The sequence below is a fragment of the Coffea arabica genome, unplaced genomic scaffold, assembly GCF_036785885.1.
Source record: "Coffea arabica cultivar ET-39 unplaced genomic scaffold, Coffea Arabica ET-39 HiFi ptg000020l, whole genome shotgun sequence".
Taxonomy (NCBI): domain Eukaryota; kingdom Viridiplantae; phylum Streptophyta; class Magnoliopsida; order Gentianales; family Rubiaceae; genus Coffea; species Coffea arabica.
In genome coordinates, this window is record NW_027266168.1 from 1 (window position 1) to 20,007 (window position 20,007).

At 38.1% G+C, this 20,007-nt stretch overlaps 3 protein-coding genes across 5 annotated transcripts; 1 reads left to right on the forward strand and 2 right to left on the reverse strand.

Moving 5' to 3' along the window:
- The first annotated feature begins 1,042 nt into the window (after window positions 1–1,042).
- On the forward strand, window positions 1,043–10,374 carry LOC140004544 (mannosyl-oligosaccharide glucosidase GCS1-like). The gene is made up of 22 exons (XM_072073480.1): window positions 1,043–1,425; window positions 1,534–1,607; window positions 2,069–2,320; window positions 2,901–3,075; window positions 3,311–3,397; window positions 3,564–3,632; window positions 3,743–3,827; window positions 4,124–4,206; window positions 4,873–4,980; window positions 6,174–6,295; window positions 6,436–6,543; window positions 6,641–6,714; window positions 7,073–7,198; window positions 7,579–7,646; window positions 8,120–8,269; window positions 8,352–8,402; window positions 8,532–8,588; window positions 8,900–9,049; window positions 9,178–9,269; window positions 9,410–9,519; window positions 9,601–9,664; window positions 9,854–10,374. Exons 1-22 carry the CDS (start codon window positions 1,126–1,128, stop codon window positions 9,996–9,998), a joined length of 2,550 nt encoding a protein of 849 aa, XP_071929581.1. The 5' UTR covers window positions 1,043–1,125; the 3' UTR covers window positions 9,999–10,374.
- A 272-nt stretch (window positions 10,375–10,646) lies between these two features.
- LOC140004154 (nuclear pore complex protein NUP54-like) lies at window positions 10,647–15,250 on the reverse strand. 3 transcript variants are annotated; one of them, XM_027240025.2, is made up of 10 exons: window positions 14,591–15,246; window positions 14,412–14,465; window positions 13,880–13,939; window positions 13,670–13,780; window positions 12,981–13,046; window positions 12,817–12,903; window positions 12,009–12,110; window positions 11,776–11,922; window positions 11,303–11,426; window positions 10,647–11,060 (listed from the first exon to the last, which is right to left on the reverse strand). In XM_027240025.2, exons 1-9 carry the CDS (start codon window positions 15,008–15,010, stop codon window positions 11,316–11,318), a joined length of 1,158 nt encoding a protein of 385 aa, XP_027095826.2. In that variant the 5' UTR covers window positions 15,011–15,246; the 3' UTR covers window positions 10,647–11,060; window positions 11,303–11,315. The 3 variants fall into 3 exon arrangements, with proteins under 3 accessions (XP_027095826.2, XP_071929582.1, XP_071929583.1); XM_072073481.1 differs by having other exon boundaries at window positions 10,647–11,426; XM_072073482.1 differs by lacking the exon at window positions 12,981–13,046 and having other exon boundaries at window positions 10,647–11,426; window positions 14,591–15,250.
- Window positions 15,251–16,271: 1,021 nt separating this feature from the next.
- On the reverse strand, window positions 16,272–19,759 carry LOC113717079 (F-box/kelch-repeat protein At1g67480-like). The gene is made up of 4 exons (XM_072073483.1): window positions 19,648–19,759; window positions 18,436–18,506; window positions 17,407–18,271; window positions 16,272–17,131 (listed from the first exon to the last, which is right to left on the reverse strand). The coding sequence occupies exons 3-4, from the start codon at window positions 17,934–17,936 to the stop codon at window positions 16,504–16,506; spliced, it is 1,158 nt and encodes a 385-aa protein (XP_071929584.1). The 5' UTR covers window positions 17,937–18,271; window positions 18,436–18,506; window positions 19,648–19,759; the 3' UTR covers window positions 16,272–16,503.
- Between the last annotated feature and the right edge of the window lie 248 nt (window positions 19,760–20,007).

Sequence of the window (20,007 nt, forward strand, 5' to 3'; positions counted from 1 at the left end):
AATGAGCAAGTTAACAAACTAAGAGAAAATAAAATAATAAGATAAAACCAACAAATAATAATAATAATAATAATAATAATAATAATGAAACAAAAGTAGTTAACATCATGACAAAATGAAAAATTTGAAAAAAAAATGGGTGGGGGAAAAGAAGAGACTTGGGGGGAAGAGAATTCTAAATGGGTTAATTGGATTTGATGGGTTACCCAATAATACCCATTTATTAAATGGGTATTATTGGGTAACCCATTTATACCCATATACAAAAATTTAAGATACCCATACCCATCTATTCATGGGCGGGTATGGATAAATTTAATTAAGTGGGTTGATTTGCCACCTCTAGTTCCACATATGAGCACCTGCAAGTTGAAATTCGGTTTGAGGAAAAGGAATGAAGAGTTCCGTAGAAACAGCAAAGGTTTTCTTACTTCCGAGCCAAAACAATATCGTACTCCAAAATCGCCACTGTAGACATTTCAAAACAATGCGTTGACTTTTTTTTTTGTTTTTTGTTTTTTTGTCAACACAGGGGGTGTCCGGGTCAAGACCCGAAGGCGGCCCGACTAATCCCCTGCGCCTGGAGTACAGCGCCACCCCAACCGCACCCAGGCGTTAGGTGAGGTTCGATCCCACGACCTTGCGAGTGGTTTTCCAGCCGCAGACCGGGTGATCTAACCCCGGGGGCTAGATGCGTTGACTAACCAGTTGTTTTTTTACTACATATATACTAGTAGTTTTTTACTACCAATTTTTCAACTGCTAGTATATGTAGTCAAAAAACTGCCCAATCGAAACAGACCCTATGTTTTTTAGTAGCAATTATACCACCAAAAAAACTGAGAGATCACCTGAGACAGCTTCGGCCCAGTCCAAGTCTACCGTCCTGGTCTTTAACATCCGTGGCCCCAAGTTTGCGGATTTTCATAGCCTATAGCCGAGGATCAAGGCAGATTTATAGGTTTCAGATATGGACTTTAAGCTACAGCAGCCCAGATTTTCAATAACACTACAGGCCTTGGCCCAGTCCAAGTCCACCGTCCTGCTTCTTGTGCAGCAGCCGCAGGCGCACTCTGCGCAAAACCTCCCCAGAAATCAGAATCAGCAATAAACCCACACCGGAAAATGGCCGGCAGTTCAAGACGAAGCAGCACTCGGAGTAGAGGCAAGCCCTCCGCAGACGCCGTTGGTGATGAGTCAGTCCACAGAGTAAGTACGAACGCTAGACCTCGAAGTTATAGAGGCAGAGACCAAAGCCTCATTCGAATTACAAACGTGAGCAGCAAAGTTTTCCTAGGGTTTGGAATCCTGTTCTCCTCGATCGCCCTCTTTTTCATTTTCCGATTGGTAAATACTAATGAAGAGCCGGAAAAGCCCAGGGTTATCACGCCATTTCCCGCTCCCAAACTCATGGAACTTCCCATGGTGAATATTTGTTCTTTAATTTAGTATAATTTCAGTTTTCCACTTTGTTTTATGTATCCTAATAAATTAAATTCAGCTACGAGGATGATTTTTCCTTTTTCCTGGCAGTTTCAAGGGGAGCACAAGGAGAGCTTGTATTGGGGAACCTATAGACCTAACGTTTATTTTGGGATTCGTGCACGGTATCGACTCCTTCTCACATTCTGCTCTGGAATGTCAAGAAAAATTGCTGCTTTTGGCGTGCAATTTTATGTGGTAGAATGAAAAGTAGGGTCTAAAGGAATCTAATCGAGCCAAATGCTGTTGTTTTCGAAGGCCAGCTTACCTTCATTTATTAATATGTATAACGTCTAGTTGACTCATGGAACTGAGCTCAAGCTGAGTTCTAGACCTTAAAAAGAACACTGCAGACTTGGTTTGATCCTTCGATGTTTTAGTCTCAGTGAGCACTTATCGAGCTGGGCTTAGTTCATATATTGAGTATCTTGGTTCATCTTTCAGCCTCAATGGAACCAGAAAGACTCCCCAATATGTTGTATAGTTTTTCTGATGGACTTCTAGTGTGACTTATGATGCTTTATGAAACATGCACTGTGTGGACTGGGATCGACATAATCATGTACTTTTTGGTGTTTATTGGTAGGACCCCACAGTCTTTGATTGCTGGTTTGATGTGGATTGGTATTACGAATGGAAGGTATGCCATGCGACACATCTGCCAAGATTCAGATGAGCTTAGGACATATGGATGGACAGAGCATAATGGACGGGATTATGGACATCAAATTTTGGTTGACCAAGATATGACCTTGAAAACAAGTTTCCTCAAGTCCAAGGAGCATGGGAGCAGCTATGGTGGAGACTGGGCTGTCCGAATTGAAGTGGAAAATGATGAGTAATCCCCATTAACTTAAATTTTATGGCCACTTTCTTAAAACCAAAAGGCAGTTGGTTGCTTTTAGTGTATAAGCCTAGAAACTGAAAGTCTTCCCAAATGCTATTCTTTCAAAAGTAAGTATTGGATGGAATTTTATTGACGTGAATGTGTCACTTAATTGTCTAGGTAATTTCTCTGTACACTCTTTGATCAATATTTTATTGTTATCATGTAAAATCTTCAATTCGTCTGATTGTGTTTTTGCGAGTCTCCTTTCTCTCATTAAGCAACTGCTGAACCAGTTATATTGTTAATAGTTATGTGAGAATGTCTTTGCTTGTTGGATGCATGCTTAACTTTGATGCTGAGGAACATAGAATATAGTGGGTGCATCTGGAATGTTGAGCATGAAACTACTTAGTGCAAAACTTTCTTTTGGAGGTTATCACATTTGTCAAGGACATGCTCTAGACCTCGGAAAACAAAACTTGCTGAAATTAGTTCTCATTGCTAATAAGCTATAGCATCTTAGATGCTATGCTCATCTTTCATGTCCTGTGATTTCTTTCTTCTCTAACAGCTTTGAAATTGTTGACAGAGTAAACCTTAGTGAGGAAATGTCAAAAACTGTGCATCTGTTCTTCTATATGGATGATGAAAGTGGAAATGCACTAAATTTGGGTAGCGGAGCCACAGATGTAGATGATGAATCTATCCTAGCATCTGGATATCGGAGTGATGTTGGCAATTGGCAGCTACTTTTAAGTACTGAGGTATGATACTGAAAAATTAATATAAATCTTAATTGATAAAAAACTTCTAGTATTTTCACATCTTTTAAGTTACAGTATGATGCCACATGGAATGTTTGTTGGTGTCCAGAATAGGAGGATTACAGTGCACATAAATTTTATTGAAGCTATGGGATACTTTTTCAGTTATGTCCAGGATTTCTGTATCTCACTGTGAGTGTGTTTGTTCGCTTTTTTTTTTTTGTTTTTTTTGCAGGATGAATTTGAATTTCACTATTCTGGGTTCAAGACACCTTTTGTCCATAATTTATCTGATCTTGTCCAATCAAATCTTGGGATCCAAGTACATGAGTTTGTCCTCCCTAGTTTTCTGATCTCGACCTTGTTAATAGCTTTGCTGCAAGAATGCTTGTAGTGACTTTTACAGCATTTGGTGGCTTTTGCACCGTTGTTGAGTATGATATGTAACTCCTCTGCCTTTCTTAAAGTTGTTTTTGTCTACTTTTCAGGCAAGGAAGGTGGGTCGCTTGCAGCTTTCAGATACATCAGAAGGGTCATCAAACATCTTAGTGTTTCAGGTTTATTTCAGCAATCTTATGAGCTCCTGCTTCTTCAGTCTGTCAAATAAGACTTCAGCTCAAGTCTCTCTTTGTATTTGCAATTTTAGTAACGACTTTTGTGTATTCAGCTCTCTGGTAGGATACCTTTCAAGGCAGATATCATTTTCCAGTCTGGAACTCTTGCGCAAAAAGAGCGTGCCATCAGTCTTGCAGGTGCCTTCCGCTGTCGACCTTTTATTATCTGCACTTCAAAAGAAAAAGAAGTGTTCTTGGATAATATATAGAAAAAATATGGTGCTGAAATTTGCATAATCTTTTGAAGGTATTCAGGCAAAACTGATGAATTTGATCTTGAGCAAGTATTTACTGTTCTTAAGTTTGTCAACTTAAATCTGGTTAACAACACAAACTTTAGATGCTTTATATTCTCTCCCTGTTCAGGGTGGTTGTAAAGCTTAGCTTAACCTGAACATTTAAATCTTTGCCAACTCCTTCCTCACTCTTTGTAGGTGCCTCATTGACCAATAAATTGAGTGAGAAGCAAAAAGACTATGCTGACAAATTCGAAAGGTGCTTCAATCTTGGTGATGAGGTAACGACCAGTTTATCCTTGGGCTTCATAATCTTTTGAACTTAGATGAGTACTTAATCTCTCTTAGACCAGTTTCCAAGCATGATAATGTGGGCTACAACAGCCCTATCCTACATATTCTATCCTTGACTTCTCATCTTAGATTATTCTATGCATTACATGAAATGTATGCTGCAGGATTACTTAGAGTTGCTAGCTAGTGGGGTTAGATAAAACTTGTGCTTTGGCATGTCAATCACTGTAATCATCCTTTAGAAATAAAATACAGATGATGTAGGATGTGAACTATCATTTCATAGAGATTCATTCAATAAAATGCGAAGTCATTGGCTGTATTCTCTTCCACAGAGTTTATTGATGCCAAATTATATGCATAAGTATATCAATGTTCAAATCATGCTTCCAAGGCCATCAATGTAGTTATTGGATGATTGTACAGCCAGTGTGCAGTGTGATACAACGAATTCATCTGAGCCATTTCAACTAAGAAAATTGTAAGTTCACAAATCATTTTGGGTGCTAAGATTGTCTACGCCAAAGGATTATTGGCTCTATGTGACTATTTTTGCAGTTGAAATGAGTCATCCTTCATGTTGTCCTTTTTCAGTTTGAAAGCAATAATGCATTTCTTGAAGTGTTTCTGAAACTTTCATTTGGTCTTCTCAGCTTGATTCTGGATCTGTGACAGTGGGTAAGGCTGCACTTGCCAATCTGCTTGGTGGTATAGGATACTTTTACGGGCAGTCACAAATTGCACTCCCAAATCGCCCTGATGTTAGTTGCTCTATTTATTATCCTTAATGTGGTTCCGATGTCCTTTTGAGGCTTTACATAATTGTGAATCTTCTTGTCTTTGTGAGTATTGTACTGCTTACAAGCTCTGCTTACTGTAAATAAAAAATAGAAATTTTATATATTCTGCTCATGGATCTTAAAAAATAGAAATTTTATACAGAAATTTTACTCTAACTGCCTCTGGTTGCTTAACAAGATTTGCTGAAATCATTGTATATGTCTAATTCTGTTCACTCTTTACCATTTATTTGATTTAAACACTAGTTTGCATCGTTTCTCATGCTTGCTTCACATTTTATGACTTGACAAGTTTACAACTCCAAAGGGGGAAAAAAGGGTTTATGACTCAAGGAAGGTTCAAATTAATGAGATTACATCTTCAACTTTTTGAATTATGCATAATCCATTTTGGATGGGTCAAATAATTCTTGCTGGTAGCTAAATATAGTTGCTGAGTACTTGCTGCAATCCATGTGAACTGTGAGATCCTGTAAAAGTGAATTTGCACTAAGCTTGATGGGGCAGTGGTTAGGGTATACATGTTTGTTTTCTTCTTCTCTGCTTTGTAAAAACCTATTGCATCCAGAAGCAATTATATTCTCTAGTCTCACTTGTATGCTTTCTTTGTTTGATCACCAGTAAATCTACACAATCATTAACTTGTTCCACTGCCAGTAAATCTACACAAGCATTAATTTGTTCCACTGAATTTGATTGTTGTCAATGTCATGCTGCATGCATCTGAAAATTTCTGGAAGAGTCAGTTTTAAACCACCATAATGTAAGACAGACTAGCATAGCGTGATTCTGTCTTGTATTTTGCTAATAACAGCATAGATGGACAATCATCTAATGTAAGACATGAGTTTTGCGACTACCCATTGTACTTTGATGCATCTAGTGCATGGACTGTTAGAATTACTACAAACATTCACTTAAAGTATTAGAAAGAAAAGAAACAAAAGCAAATGAAATACTAGATACTATTTTGATGTGCTCTTATTCTAGATTTCCATCCAAAAATTTTTATTTTGTAGTTAAATCATATGTGCTATGCATTTTGGGTTGTTATTTTAAGTATTGGAGTTTGACTGAAATGTTTAGCATTTCTGTGGTAAATTATTACCACTGGGGCTTTTGACAAAGTAACGGTGGGCTATGTTCTGATGCAGAAAAAGCATGGTGATGACTTTATTTCATATTGGCCAGCTGAGCTCTATACAGCAGTTCCAAGTCGTCCCTTTTTCCCCAGGGGATTTTTGTGGGATGAGGGTTTCCATCAGCTACTGATCTGGTAGGTGGTTTTCTGCAGCTTTAAGTTAGTTCTGTCTTTAGTCAGATGGATCCTTATTTAGTTTAGAAGGTCAGCATAGTTTAGAAGATCAGTATAGTTTTTGGTATTCTAATATTTCATTTCTTCTTAACAATGATCAGGCGTTGGGATATCCATATTTGCTTGGATATTATCGGACACTGGCTAGACCTAATGAATATTGATGGATGGATTCCACGTGAGCAAATTTTAGGTGCTGAAGCTTTAAGGTGATAAATACAGTCTTCTTCTGATATGCTTAGTTATCATTTCAGATCTCATATACTGTTGATCTCTCTTTGACAAGCTATTTATTTGAATTGGCAGTAAGGTCCCAGAGGAATTTGTTACCCAGCATCCAACAAATGGGAATCCTCCAACATTGTTCCTAGTTTTACGCGGTAAACTTATCTTTCAATAATTTCTAGTCTTTTTAAGTGCTTTAAGAATTGGGCTGCTCAGTTTGCTTATTTGGTTTGTGCTGAATTTTGGTAAGAATACAATCATATTGAGCAAAGTTATAGTGCTTGCGTATATTTTTGAATGGTCTATTTACAATAAACGGAAATATTTTTCACTGAATGGAGTTAAAAGAAGGTGATGTTTGTAGATCATCGTGGATCTGGTTCAGTGATAAGCAAAGAAAAACTTATGATTTATTCCATGTTGTGTTACAGATTAATCTTTTAATAGATCATCATATGTGCCAGAAGCATGATTTTAATGTTTATGTATGAAGGCTTGGCTTGCTTTATGCAGACCTTATTTGCAGCATTAAGGCCAAGAAGTTTGCTGCTGGTGAGAGGAAAGAGATATCAATCTTCTTTGATCAAGCATTTGTCCGTCTTGAAGGATGGTTTAAATGGTTCAATACCACACAATCGGGTAAATACCATTATCTTTCTTGATTCCCATCATTTAAACCGTGAGACAATGTATTGCTTAGTTTACACAGCAACCTTGGAGTCTAAAGATCTTGGTGGTTAGTTTGCACAGCAACCTTGGAGTCTAAAGATCTTGGTGGATAATTTAGTTACTTTGTTCCTCTAACTCAAAAAGATTGAATACTGGTATTAGGTATGCATTTCTATGTCAAAAATGAGTGCATGTTAAGCTGAAATTGGCTATTTAAGGCTTAGTTTGTTAGTTACCTAAGCATTGTACGAGTCTGAAATCAATTTCTAAACTTCCATAGCTTTAATGTAATTGGTAGCTTCTATCATGTTTAAGCATCTTATGAGAAGTTCTACCTGCTGTATTTGCAGGAAAGGCTGTGAGCAGCTATTTTTGGCATGGAAGAGACAATAAAACTATTCGTGAATTAAATCCAAAGGTTTTGTGCCTGATTCATTAGTAAACGGCTTAACTGTATCTGGATATGCACGCTTAGTTGCTTAATGTACTTGAATATTGCTTCATGGACGTCCTAAGACACATATTACTGCAACATGCGAAGTTTTATGACGTCTGGCTGCTTATTCCACATCTTAATGAGTTTGAAATAAATACCTAAAAGGTTGTAAAATACAAATACAGTATCAGCACAATAATTTGGAAGAAAGACACAATTCTAACTGCATTGTATTTTTAATACATATTGTGATTTTGAAAGAGATTAAAGGGGCTTCAATTTCAAATGGAGCTTCACATAAACAATCTATGCTTATTCTGGAGTAAAGTTGTTGCTGTTACTCTGCTGTTTATTCTCAGATCCACTTGTTCCATTCATGAACGTCCTTGTTAGAATAATTGAAAATTGTTTTACCTGTTACACCAGAATAATGAGATGTTTCTTTGCATTTCCAGACTCTATCTTCTGGACTAGATGATTATCCCCGTGCATCACACCCAAGTAAAGATGAACGCCACTTGGATATTAGATGTTGGATGCATCTTGCTGCAGATTGCTTGCATTCGATTTTAGAATTTCTTGAGAAGGAAAATGAACATGGAAAGGTACAAAATACACCATAATACTATTTTTGTATGCAAAGATCTATCTGTAACATAATTCAAAGTCTATGATGAACTGAAACAGGAGTATAGGTCCACAGCTAAGCTGCTTTCTGATTTTCAGCTTTTAAATGAGGTCAGCTCTAATTTTTACTACAGACATGTTTCCTTGTAACTGGATATTAATCTCATTTTGGTCTATCCATCAAAAAACTATTGCGTTTATCTAGGTTTTGGATCTAAGGTTTGTCTACGTTCTGTCCAGATGCACTTTGATGATGCATATGGAGCTTATTTTGATTACGGGAATCATACAGAAAACGTAAGCTATCTTACGGTTTTGTAGAGCGATGACAGCAACTTTTTCTTGCATAAAGTTACAGATGCTTTATTTCTCTTTTCCTTTATTTATTTTTTCTTTTTTTTTTTGGAGGGGGGAGGGGGGGGGGGGGTTGGTGGGGTGGTTGGATGAGTTGTCTACATGCTTCATGTCAATAAATGTTGAAAGCATGTAAGAGGGGGATTCTTACGAAACCAAATTGCTTCCAAAAGGCTACCTGTTGACTTAATGTTGAAAAGGAATATTCTGTTACTGATGCATTATAAGAAACTAGTAAGGAATTGCCCTTCCAGGTTCGATTAAGTTGGCAAGTTGTGGAGACAGTTAACGGTCACCCAAGTAGAGAGCTTATTCGAGAAGTTTTAGAGAAACCGGTGTTGAGACTGGTTCCTCATGTTGGCTATGTCAGCCTTTTCCCACTGATGGAAAGGCTTATTCCACCTGTAAGTTACTATGACCTTCCTCTTTGCAACAACTTGTACTTTAAAATATTTCTTGTTACCATTCTCTTCACACTTGGTCAGCCTTTTTGTGTTATCTGGGATCAAATGATATACTCAATTGCAAGCAGGGATCCTGGATACTAGAAAAACAACTTGACCTCATTTCAAACAGAAGCACTTTATGGACAAACTTCGGGCTGAGGTCTCTTTCGAAAACGAGGTAAGGAGGGGATTCTCACCTATTAGTTTAACAGTCACTGGTTTTCATGCAACGAGGTACATATTTTTCAACTCATCGGCGAAGTGATTATATTGAGAAAATTGTACAACATTAATCGAAATACAAATAATCTGCCACAGCTCAATTTACATGAAACGAAATACCGAGCATGATCCACCATATTGGAGGGGGCCTATATGGATGAACATGAATTATAGGATTCTCTCTGCACTTCACTACTACTCCAGAGGTACGAATAAATGAGAAATTAACATTTTCTTCTGAAACTCTTTCTTATAAAGTTGATGCTGCCTTGGTTTGATCATTATAGAGGATGGACCATACAGACAACGTGCCAAGGCGATATATGATGATTTGAGGAACAACTTGATCAGGTATGGTGTGATTAGGCATTTAGGCACTCGCACATCCAAAAGCGCAGATTGCAAAAGATACTTTTCTATCATCACGTAACCAATTTTTCTGTGGCAGAAAGTTCTGTTCTAATTTTTTTCTTTTAAAAGGTGATTTTGCCACATATAGTATATGCTTACAGTGATTTCGAGCTCTCCTTTTTATCCTAGGAATGTGGTTAAAAACTACCATCAGACTGGTTACTTGTGGGAGCAGTATGATCAGCAGAAGGGAAAGGGAAAAGGTGCACGCGTGTTCACTGGTTGGACGTCTTTGGTGGTATTGATCATGGCAGAAAAATACAATGAATGTTGAGAATATTCATAATTGCATTAATGTGAAAACCAAAAAACAAAAAAAAAATTAATACGAAAACCCAAAACAGTGTCACCTGAAGGATCATCAAGTATTATCTGTGGTTCAATAACTGGAAGGGCAGCTTCTTGGTGGGGAGTTTTCATTGTTGTTCAAGGTTCAAAAGAAAGCCAAAGAGGAAAGCCAGCTAAGGTCCTATCCATTGTTATGTAATAGCTAAATTTGCAATTTTGGCAGCAAAAGATGTAGCGACAAAACTGCTGAGGACTGTTGCATTTGTATTATTACCATCTGTGCCAAAAAACTCTCGGAGATTGGGAAAATAGGGTTAATAAAAATATCATTGTTATGAAACAACTAAAAGAATTGATATGGATGTCCATTTCCTTCTCTTAGAAGGTCGGTACATGTACCTCTCCTAAGAGCATTTGGTACATTTTATGGAACAACTCAGTTTATGCACTAGCATTAAAGATAGTTCATGTATCATTAAGTTTGTTTTATCTGTAAATAAAGATCATCCAACGTCTCTCGTAACCTATCAACAATTGAGTGAATGAAAAAATAATTCTCCTTACTTTTTACCTACTTTTCTCTACTCCACTTTCTTCTATATTTTGTTATTTCGTTCGTATATAGTTCACAATATAAACCACTACATCAAATATATATTAAAATTAGTTTTAGAACAATTGTTTTTCAGTGCAGTCTATTTGAACTTCACTGACTGCAGTACTTCACGATAGCGACTACAAAATCCTCGTACTATAGGCATGTTCTAACCTACATCCATTACTGAGATACTGCGTACAATCTCAAAGTGAATAGACAAATTCCCATAATCTCACAGAGTGAAGGTATGCTTGGTTCTCAATCTCATACTTTACATGATACAATTTGCCATCCAACAAGCACAGTTTGCTAATCGAGTTGTACAACAAACCTTTGGTGTCGACAACGAATTATGTTACCGTGGTTTGCTGACCTTGATGAAAATGACATGCATATCCAGAGCACAAAAATCAAACTTCCGGCCGCTGATCTTTGTGAGCACAAATTGACCTGATGTATGAAGCATAAAATCATCAAATGAAGTCTCACGGGAGGGAAATTTTCCAACAGCAATCAAGACAGAGGTGATTAAGATTCTAGCCTCTGATCCATCTAAATTTCCAGGTCAAAAAGCAAGGTAGAAGAGATGTGGCAGTAGGAATTCCCATAACTTGCTCATTGTTGCCAACAAAATTTATCCTAACAGGAGCAAAAGCTTTTAAACCAACAAACTGAAAATGAACAGCGAACAACTTAAATGTATGGCTAGTCTTCTGACATCTCTGTTTCCTCAGCCATGATGATCTCCATATCCCTCATATCTCTCTTTAAAACATTGCCAAGCCTAGCAATAGCCTCCGTCTGCTGTTGCAAGACCTGTGTCCAGAAAAGACAAAAGTAGCCTCTTTACAATTTGAGCATAATTTACATTGAATCATTCTTCACCATGAGTTATATGACTTGTTTTAGGCTGGGCATGCATTCAGACATATTTTTGCTTGCTTCATGTAATTGTGTCATAAAGTACGTGAGCCACAAGGGTGAGCATATAAAATTTGCAATAAATATCTGGGGGTGCAATGAAGGACAAAGCTTCAAATGATACACTGATCATTCTTTTTCCTGCATTTTATTGAGTTATTCCATCATTTACACACGCATATCAATGAAAGTGATGTACCACCTCCATGTCAGCAATGCTGATTAAAATGAGATTTGACAATACCTCCTGCATGTCCAAAAGACTTTGCTCATGTATTTTAGTTGATCCAGGTATATACATAGATCTACCACCAAGGCCATTGGCTTCAACACGAGATAGAGTCAGTAGATTTTGAACCCTTCTAGAAAGTTCTGCTCCGGATCCTTTTAACTGTCAGAATTTACTAGTAAATACAAGCTCCATTACAAGCCACATCATAAAAATCTTACACAGATCAAAAGACCTGGATCAAGTACCTGTCGAGTTAATGCAGCCAACTTCTCCGCCAATTCAGCTTCTCCCTTCATCAAAGGTGATCGACACCCTTTGCCTTCCAATGCCTCTATAATTCGCATTACCTGTGTATCATATGAGACTATATTCTTTATCTGTTGCATAGCAAAGTCCAGTGTACATAGCTAGTGTATTGAACATTCTGTTTTCCTATGTTACTCGGACTCGGGTATAGGTGTCGGATTCGGGTATGTGTCTAAGTGCCTGATTCGTCAACCTTCTAAAATTAGGATACAGGGACACTTCTAAAGACTCAGACAAGAGTACGTGGGTACAGCAAAATTTCAAGTAAAAATAAGAATTATACAGTACAGCCAACATACAAGTCATAGCTCACTAAGGATTGGAGAATTCTAAAGTAACCAACAAGCCATAGCTCAAAAGGATTCCAGTAGGACTCCAATGCAACAAGTCTTCTGCATCTATGAGTTTTCTCACCCAGTTCTTCTCCTCTTGCTTCGACATCAGACCTCACAAAAGTCAAAAGTGTCCAAAAATTTTTCATTGCACACATATCCCATACCAGCACCAGTGTCATGGCATGTCGACATGGGTACTTTGGGGTCTAAAACTTCATCTAGATGGTATTCCTTAATTGTTTCTTCTAAAACAAAGAGACACGAGTGAACATTACAGGATTATAACAAAATTAAATCTCCTAATCATTTATATTACCACTTGTATTGCAGCAGAAAATGCTTAACTATCAGATCAAAACACTAGCATCTAGGACAATATGATAAAAATGAAGTATAATGCCAGACATCTCACCCTTAAGAGGCGCCTCTGGAGACTCTGCTCCTTTTGTTGCATCCTCCGAATCCAAGGAAAAGTGTCTGCTTGGAAATGCCTTTGAAGCTGCATAAAGGCAGGTTAACAAATCTAGTACACTAACCACAAGTTTGGTATATCAAACCAAGAGAGCAAGAGAGTACCATTTTTACATTGCTCTGTGTTATTCGCAATCTCTCAGAATCTGAGACTATAACTTCATCTTGTAGCTTATCCAAAGTTAAAGAAACACAATTCAAAAAAGAAAATAAATTCAGGTATCCCAAGCTACAATCAGATAATGTTGATAGAGAAAAGAAAGAACACGATTGCAAGGTATCCCAAAGACTAACATTTAATTACCATAAAGGTATGAAAAGAGGATTAACAAAATAAATTCTTGGTGAAGATACTGATAGATTGCTCGCTTTATTGCCCGCCAAGAAACAATATAATAGTGTTTGGATAGCTAAATTTTTTCACATAATATTTTGCTTGCATCATAACCACATTTTCCAACCCACCTTTTTATATTTTCAAATACCTTTTTATCTCACATACATCACATTACAACAAGTGCTATAGTAATTATTCCAAATAATATTTCAAATGATACTCTATCCAAACACACATTATTTAACATGAGAAAGAGGCACTACTTATGCCATCTAGTGAATCTAATTATAGAGATTGGATACACAGAAATTTAATATTTAAAAAAAATTCTTCAAAGAATGCAGATTTGGCACATCGAAATGAAACAAATGTGAGTTAGGAAGGCTTCAACAAAAAATTTTTTCCAAGCACTGAAGCCATCCTCATTTCAAGGAGGTAATGATCATCCATCCGGTACCTTGAGGCGCTGTGACAGATCTTTAAATCCCTGAACAAGGTGGGGCCAAAGTCGTTCTCGATCAGAACTCTCCATGCCTTCAAGTTTCCCCATGGCCTCTGCCCACATTATCTAACAAGCCAAACTAATTCACAAGATTTACTACAAAGTCTCGACATGTAAATAAAAGCAACAGAATCAGAAGTATAACTCAAACCACATTGAACTTACATCTGATACACCAGCAGGTTTCACCCTATATTGAGGTTCAGTCACGCTGAACAATAAATGCTGCAAAACCACAAACACATATTTTAAAAACTTCATAAACATAGAATGGAGAAAATTTTGGGAACCGAGAAAAGATGCTATCTAATCATTTTTTTTCTAAGAATGAGAGACGAATACATTTCATCTGCAGCTTATTCTTGCCACCAATTTGTTCCAAATTGCAACTATGTGTTGGCCTATCACTACATTCAGTGTTTCATGCAATGAATATTTTCCTTTCTCAGACTTCAGCTAAACGAAGGCAACGTAACCTAACCTACCATCTCTCCTTCTTCAAAGGGGACAGAGAATCATTGCTAAATTACTAATTAATAATTAACAAAATAAAGTTACAATGGCCAAATGAATTCAAACGTCAATGTCCCCAAAATCCACGTTTCTTCACCCAAGAATTTTACCAATTAAACAAGAATCGAGCATAAACAGAATTAAAAAATCTGACAAGGACAAGGTCAATGATGAAAAATCGAACCTTAAATGCATACTTAGGGTTCCCAGGCTCCTCCTTGTAAGCATCAACAATAGCCTAGTATAGTTCACATAGCAAAACCATAAATTTAAAGGAAAACCGCCATATGTAGATGCAAACTAAATACAGCTACGAATTTTTCCAAAACAAAAAAAAAAAAGAACTTCCCTAGTTAGGCTTACTTGAATATCACGATCGGCAAGAGAAAAGGGGAGAGGAGCAACTGGAGCCATCTGAGTGGTCAATTGAACATTTCCAAAGGGCAATGCCGGAGTCACAGCGGGCTGACCAAACGGAGAAGACTGCACTTGGGTGGCAGCGAACGGCGTCGAGAGACCGAAAGGGCTTGAGCTCTGAGGCGTCTGAAAGAAAGAGTTCTGCTGCGATTGCTGCTGCGAGAACGGAGTAGAGAACAGTGAGGTTCCGAAGCCGGTGCCAAACGACGGGGTGGACGGCGTTCCGAAGGCTGGGCTTGAAGATGGAGTGGCGAAGGCAGGGGTGGAAGACGGAGTGCCGAAGGCCGGGGTCGAAGAGGGGGTACCGAATGCAGGGGTTGAGGAGGGAGTCCCGAAGGGCGGGGCTGATGATGGGGTGCCGAACATTTCCGGTGGTTGATGGCGGAGCTGGGAGAAGCGGAGGGCTTTGGGGACGGCGGAACCCTTAGGGAGGGTGGTGGGTGGAGGTTTTAACTTTCAAGTTGTTGCCGCCTTTTTTTTGGGATTTTGGGGGGAGTATTTTCTTTGATGAAACGCTTGATATTTTAAGCTAATTAACACGCGATTAAAGTCCTTGTTGGGTTTGCTAATTGGTAAATAATCCCAAACCAAACCAAAAGCCAAAGAGTAAAAACAGCAGTTGCCAGTTGCTCAAGCCACTCAAAGAGTATTATCTTGCATATAATATAATCAAAGTAGGACTTAAATTTAATGCGTAATTTGACTGGTGGGTGCTGTTGGTGTACATGGCATATTTACCCAAACTAAAAATTTATGTTCGAATTTGAGATCAAATTAGGCTCAAGAACCACTCAAAATATATGGTCAGGTGTCTTGATATATTGTATGGATGATGTGTTTTAAGTATTCTTTTTATTTGTGCATTACTGTAATATTATATATGAAGAATTTATTTTTCAAAAATAGGCCAATTCAAAAGGAGTCTTAGATAATTTAAGCCACTGATGTGTTATTCAATAAATATGGTCAGGTATTCGCACCGATGCAGATTAATGAATTAAAGAAATAGTTAAAAGGAACAAATTGATTATCTTCCCCTTCAAAATGTGTACGAGAGTGACTCTTGAACGTACTCCTCAAATTGTTTACAGCTGATTAAAAAACAGAGAGACGATTGAGAACCAAGTTAGTGACTTTGCAGTTACTAATAGCAAGTAAAATTGCAAAACTGCACTCCGTAGCCTCGTACAAAGCAAGCACGTTAAGTAAAGACTTTCGACGTCCTTTCCTGCGTCTTCTTCGGCTCTCCTCTCCTGGGGACAAATTGAGCATATAGGGCATCGTTCAAGACTTCAGATGGGTCTGAGGAGATTTCGGTATTAGTTAACCTAGCGCTATTGCCGCAGACACCCGCTGCGTTATTGATGATTAGGTGAACGAGATCATTTTTCATTCAATTGGCAACTTGAAAAGCTTTTAATGTACATTCTCTTTCGCTAGCATAACAAAACATGCAAAGTTCTTTTACGTTGTCATGCCACGTTTCATGTGTTTAATTCATCTACCGCAGCACTGGCAACAAACTCCACAGCCCACGGGCATGATCGTCCATTGGAATTTTGCCCACAGATACTTGCTGGAATATTACTGCATCCCAGTCCATCACAGACGCCGCTAACATTTGAGATACAACAACAACTGCTGCTCAAGATTTATGTCAGTAAAGCTTCGCAAGCAAATTACTCATACAAGACGACATAATCACACTAGTCTTAAATCAACCAGCTTACTAAAACTATACAATAGATCATGCATAACTGCTTCTTTAAACGGACAACGGAACCCCACACGGAAACCGGGGGGAAGACCCTTTAAGAACGCCACTGAAATCATCATCATCTTTGATGAAATCGACCACTTTATGCCTTGATTGTGACACTGCACATGCACGAACCGGATGGCTTTATCACTGAGGTCTGCCACTCTGAGCCAGGGGGTGCGTTTGGATCATACAGAAGGGTAATGTAACCGGGATCCTCCTGCAGTGAAAATAAAAGAAGTTTTCCATCCAGTATGCCAAACTGGAATCGGATGCTTGAGCTCCCAGTTACTGGAACTGGCACCATCTTCCATGAATGATCCTCTGAGTCAAATATAGCCAGCTTCCGCTGGTTTTTCCACTCGATACAAAAAAGTTTCTTCCCCACCACAGCATGAGCGGTGACCATGACACAACCATTTTTCATCTCACACCAGGTGTGCCTCTCAGTGTTATACACGTCAACAAACCTTGAATTTCCAATTGTGAAACTCGATCTACCTCCCATTACATAGAGCTTTCCTTCAAATCCGCAAGCAAAGCATCCCCACCGTGGTCGGCGAAGACTCTCAATTACAGTCCACTTGTCAGCATCAGGGTCATACACTTCAGCACATGAGAGAGATTCACCATCCATCCCATAGCCGCCAACTGCATAGACCATGCCATTTACCTCAGCACAAGCAAAATCATAGCGCGCAACATTCATGTCCGCTAGCTTACTCCAGCTGCAGAGAAGTATTACAATCTAGATTAGTCATTGGGGTTTAAAAGACATTTTGGTTATGAAACTAATCAAGCTGTCTAATAGCCGAAGATACCGCAACCGAGAAATTCTAGCATAAAAATAAAACCTCCCAATTTTGCGAGTGTTTATAAAGTCGTAATTCAAATGTTCCATTAAAAAGACCCTGAAAGTTCAGAGTACTTGAGCATTACAAAAAGCACGAATGCAGTGACAAGCAAAGAATGAAACAGGAATATGAGGTAAAAGAAAACAAACCTGTTGAGGCAAGAATCGTACTGATAAACATCAGCAGAGGGCGATCTATTTCCATCAATCATGGCATAACCAGCAATTATGAGAAGCTTTCCATTGAGAACTACCACGCCAAAACCAACTTTCTCACAACCAGGCATTGTGGGGAATTCATTTTGTTTCTGTCCCAAACAGTCTATAACCTTCCAGTGGCTCCCATTTCCTTGAGAGTCAACAGTTAGGACATAAAGCCACTCCTCGAGCATGCCAGCTAGTTTTCTAACCCTGATAAATTCCTTACTTTGGATAAAAGACCTCCATCTTTTGCAAACAACACCCATAGCAGGAAAATTAGTTCGAGGAACAAGTGCAAGACAGTACATTGCCACATCATCGGGCAGCCCAGGCAAGACAGGACTATGGATACCATCAACGAACTTTGGAGTTAAGCAGGAACCCCCTTTTGAGCGAGGTGGAGTACCCTGCTCGAGAGCGTTGGAGAAACACATGTTCAACTCGGTAGCTCTCTTCTTTCCACTAACAAAATTAGGCATTTTTTGAATAAGAAATTCTCAAACAGGAAGTGGACAGAAGCATCATGAATTCCTTCTATGTCTCTCAACTACAAAGATCAACTTAACAGAAAAATCAGCTACCGATTAAAGATATTCGTGAAATCCTTCATTTCTTGATATTTTACAAGACCAAGGCATAAAAGATGTTGCTGAACGGATGGCTTGAGCAGTGAAGGCTGATGATTTCCAATGCTTTGTCCAATCGGACTCAAATTCCATTCCACCTCTTTGGGTACTAATGTCCTTTTTCTTGATTGTACTATCTAAGCTGCTGCTTCCTGAACTGTTACTCTTCCCACACATTGCCCAGATACCTACATGGGATGATACAAGTTATACACAGGGAAGATCGAAATTGAAAAGAAAAATAAGTAAATAAGAAAAACATGAATATTTTAAAAAAAATAATCGAGATTGATAAGAGCAGGAGTTGGTTAGGGCCTTATAGATAGATAAAGAAAAGAAAAAAAAAAGGTACCTGCCAAGGCCATAGAAGCGCATAAAGTTAGCCTCCTGTAACTTCCATTTTGCTTTTGGCTAATGTTTTATCTGCAGTGTAGCATACCGACATGACTACATGAGTAAAGAAACTATTGTGAAATGCACCAGAAGGTCAAAACTGTAGCAAGTAATACCGTGGACTCTTTCATAATTGAAACTTTATTTTCCCAACAGAAACACACGACAAACTGATAATTACCCACTTGAACCTTCAACAACACCCAAGGAAAGCCAAATGATCCATTAAAGTCTATGACCCAAAAAGAAATAGTAACAATTTAAGTGGTGCCCAATTATTACTATGATGATTACTAGTCAAACTAGACACACCAAGAAGCAACAGCTACTAATCAAACTTCCAAACATATACCACCAGTGTCACCAATCTACCGCAACTCCACCACCAGATCATGAATAAACGGGGAAAAAATGGTAAAAGAATATCTTCATCTTGCACAGAGAATATACTAACATTTGTAGCACTCTAAACGACATGACAATGAAAACTAGTACAACGATTCAGATCTAACAACCCCAGCTACCGAAAGCAACTAGAAACTTCACCAACAAACTATCAAAGCAATTGAATGCTGTCAATTAACTAGATTGTGAAACAAAAGCGATCTTCAAGGATTAAAATAGCATCCTCTCATAATTCACATACTATATAAATCGAGAAGCTCAATACAAATATCAACAAATACAATGCCGAGCAAGCTCAAGACTCATAAGACCAGAAACAGCTCAAACGAGCTCACTGTAATTAGAATTCACCCAAAAAAAATCCAAATTTGAGGAAAAGCGTAATTTCAGATGCTCAAATCGGATTAAGACTACAACAAAAGTAGCTCAGGTCAACTATAAACAGCTCGAATTTCATTAAAAAGAAAATTAAAAAAAAAGAAGAACAGATCTATAAATATTAAAAAAATTCCCAAATGAAATTAGCTAAAGACTAAGAGCAGGACAGGTTCACGAGACAAGGCATTATTATTGACATAAATAAAAACCACTCTTCCTGAAATTTAGACAGAAGATTCATATGGCAGTAGTGGTACCGAAATCATCCGCATGGCGACGGAAGAGCAAAACAAAAATCAGATGGAACTGATAAATAGGAAGGAAAAAAAACAAAAAAAAAAAAGAAAGAAGTATGAGATTAAAAAAAATGGGGAATATAAAAAATTACCTGGGAAATGGAAATGTAAGCGAAGTGAGCCTGAGGGGGAAGCTGCGAGAGTAGGCGGTGGGAGTACGCGTTAAAAGAAGAGGAAATGGATAAGGAAGCTCCCAAGAAATGGAGGAAACGGAAAGGTGAGAGATATGGTAGTAGTAGTATACTTTAAAATTAAAATAAAACGAAAGAATAGATGCTGTATGGGGGTGGTGGATTGTGTATTTGTGACATGGTGAGGTGTGGTCTGGTGGGCAGTAGTAGGCATGGGACGGAAACGAAGGGGCAGTGGGAGTGTATAATATATACATACATATATTAATATATTAGAGAGAGAGAGAAATATATATTATATAATTATATATGTGCATATAT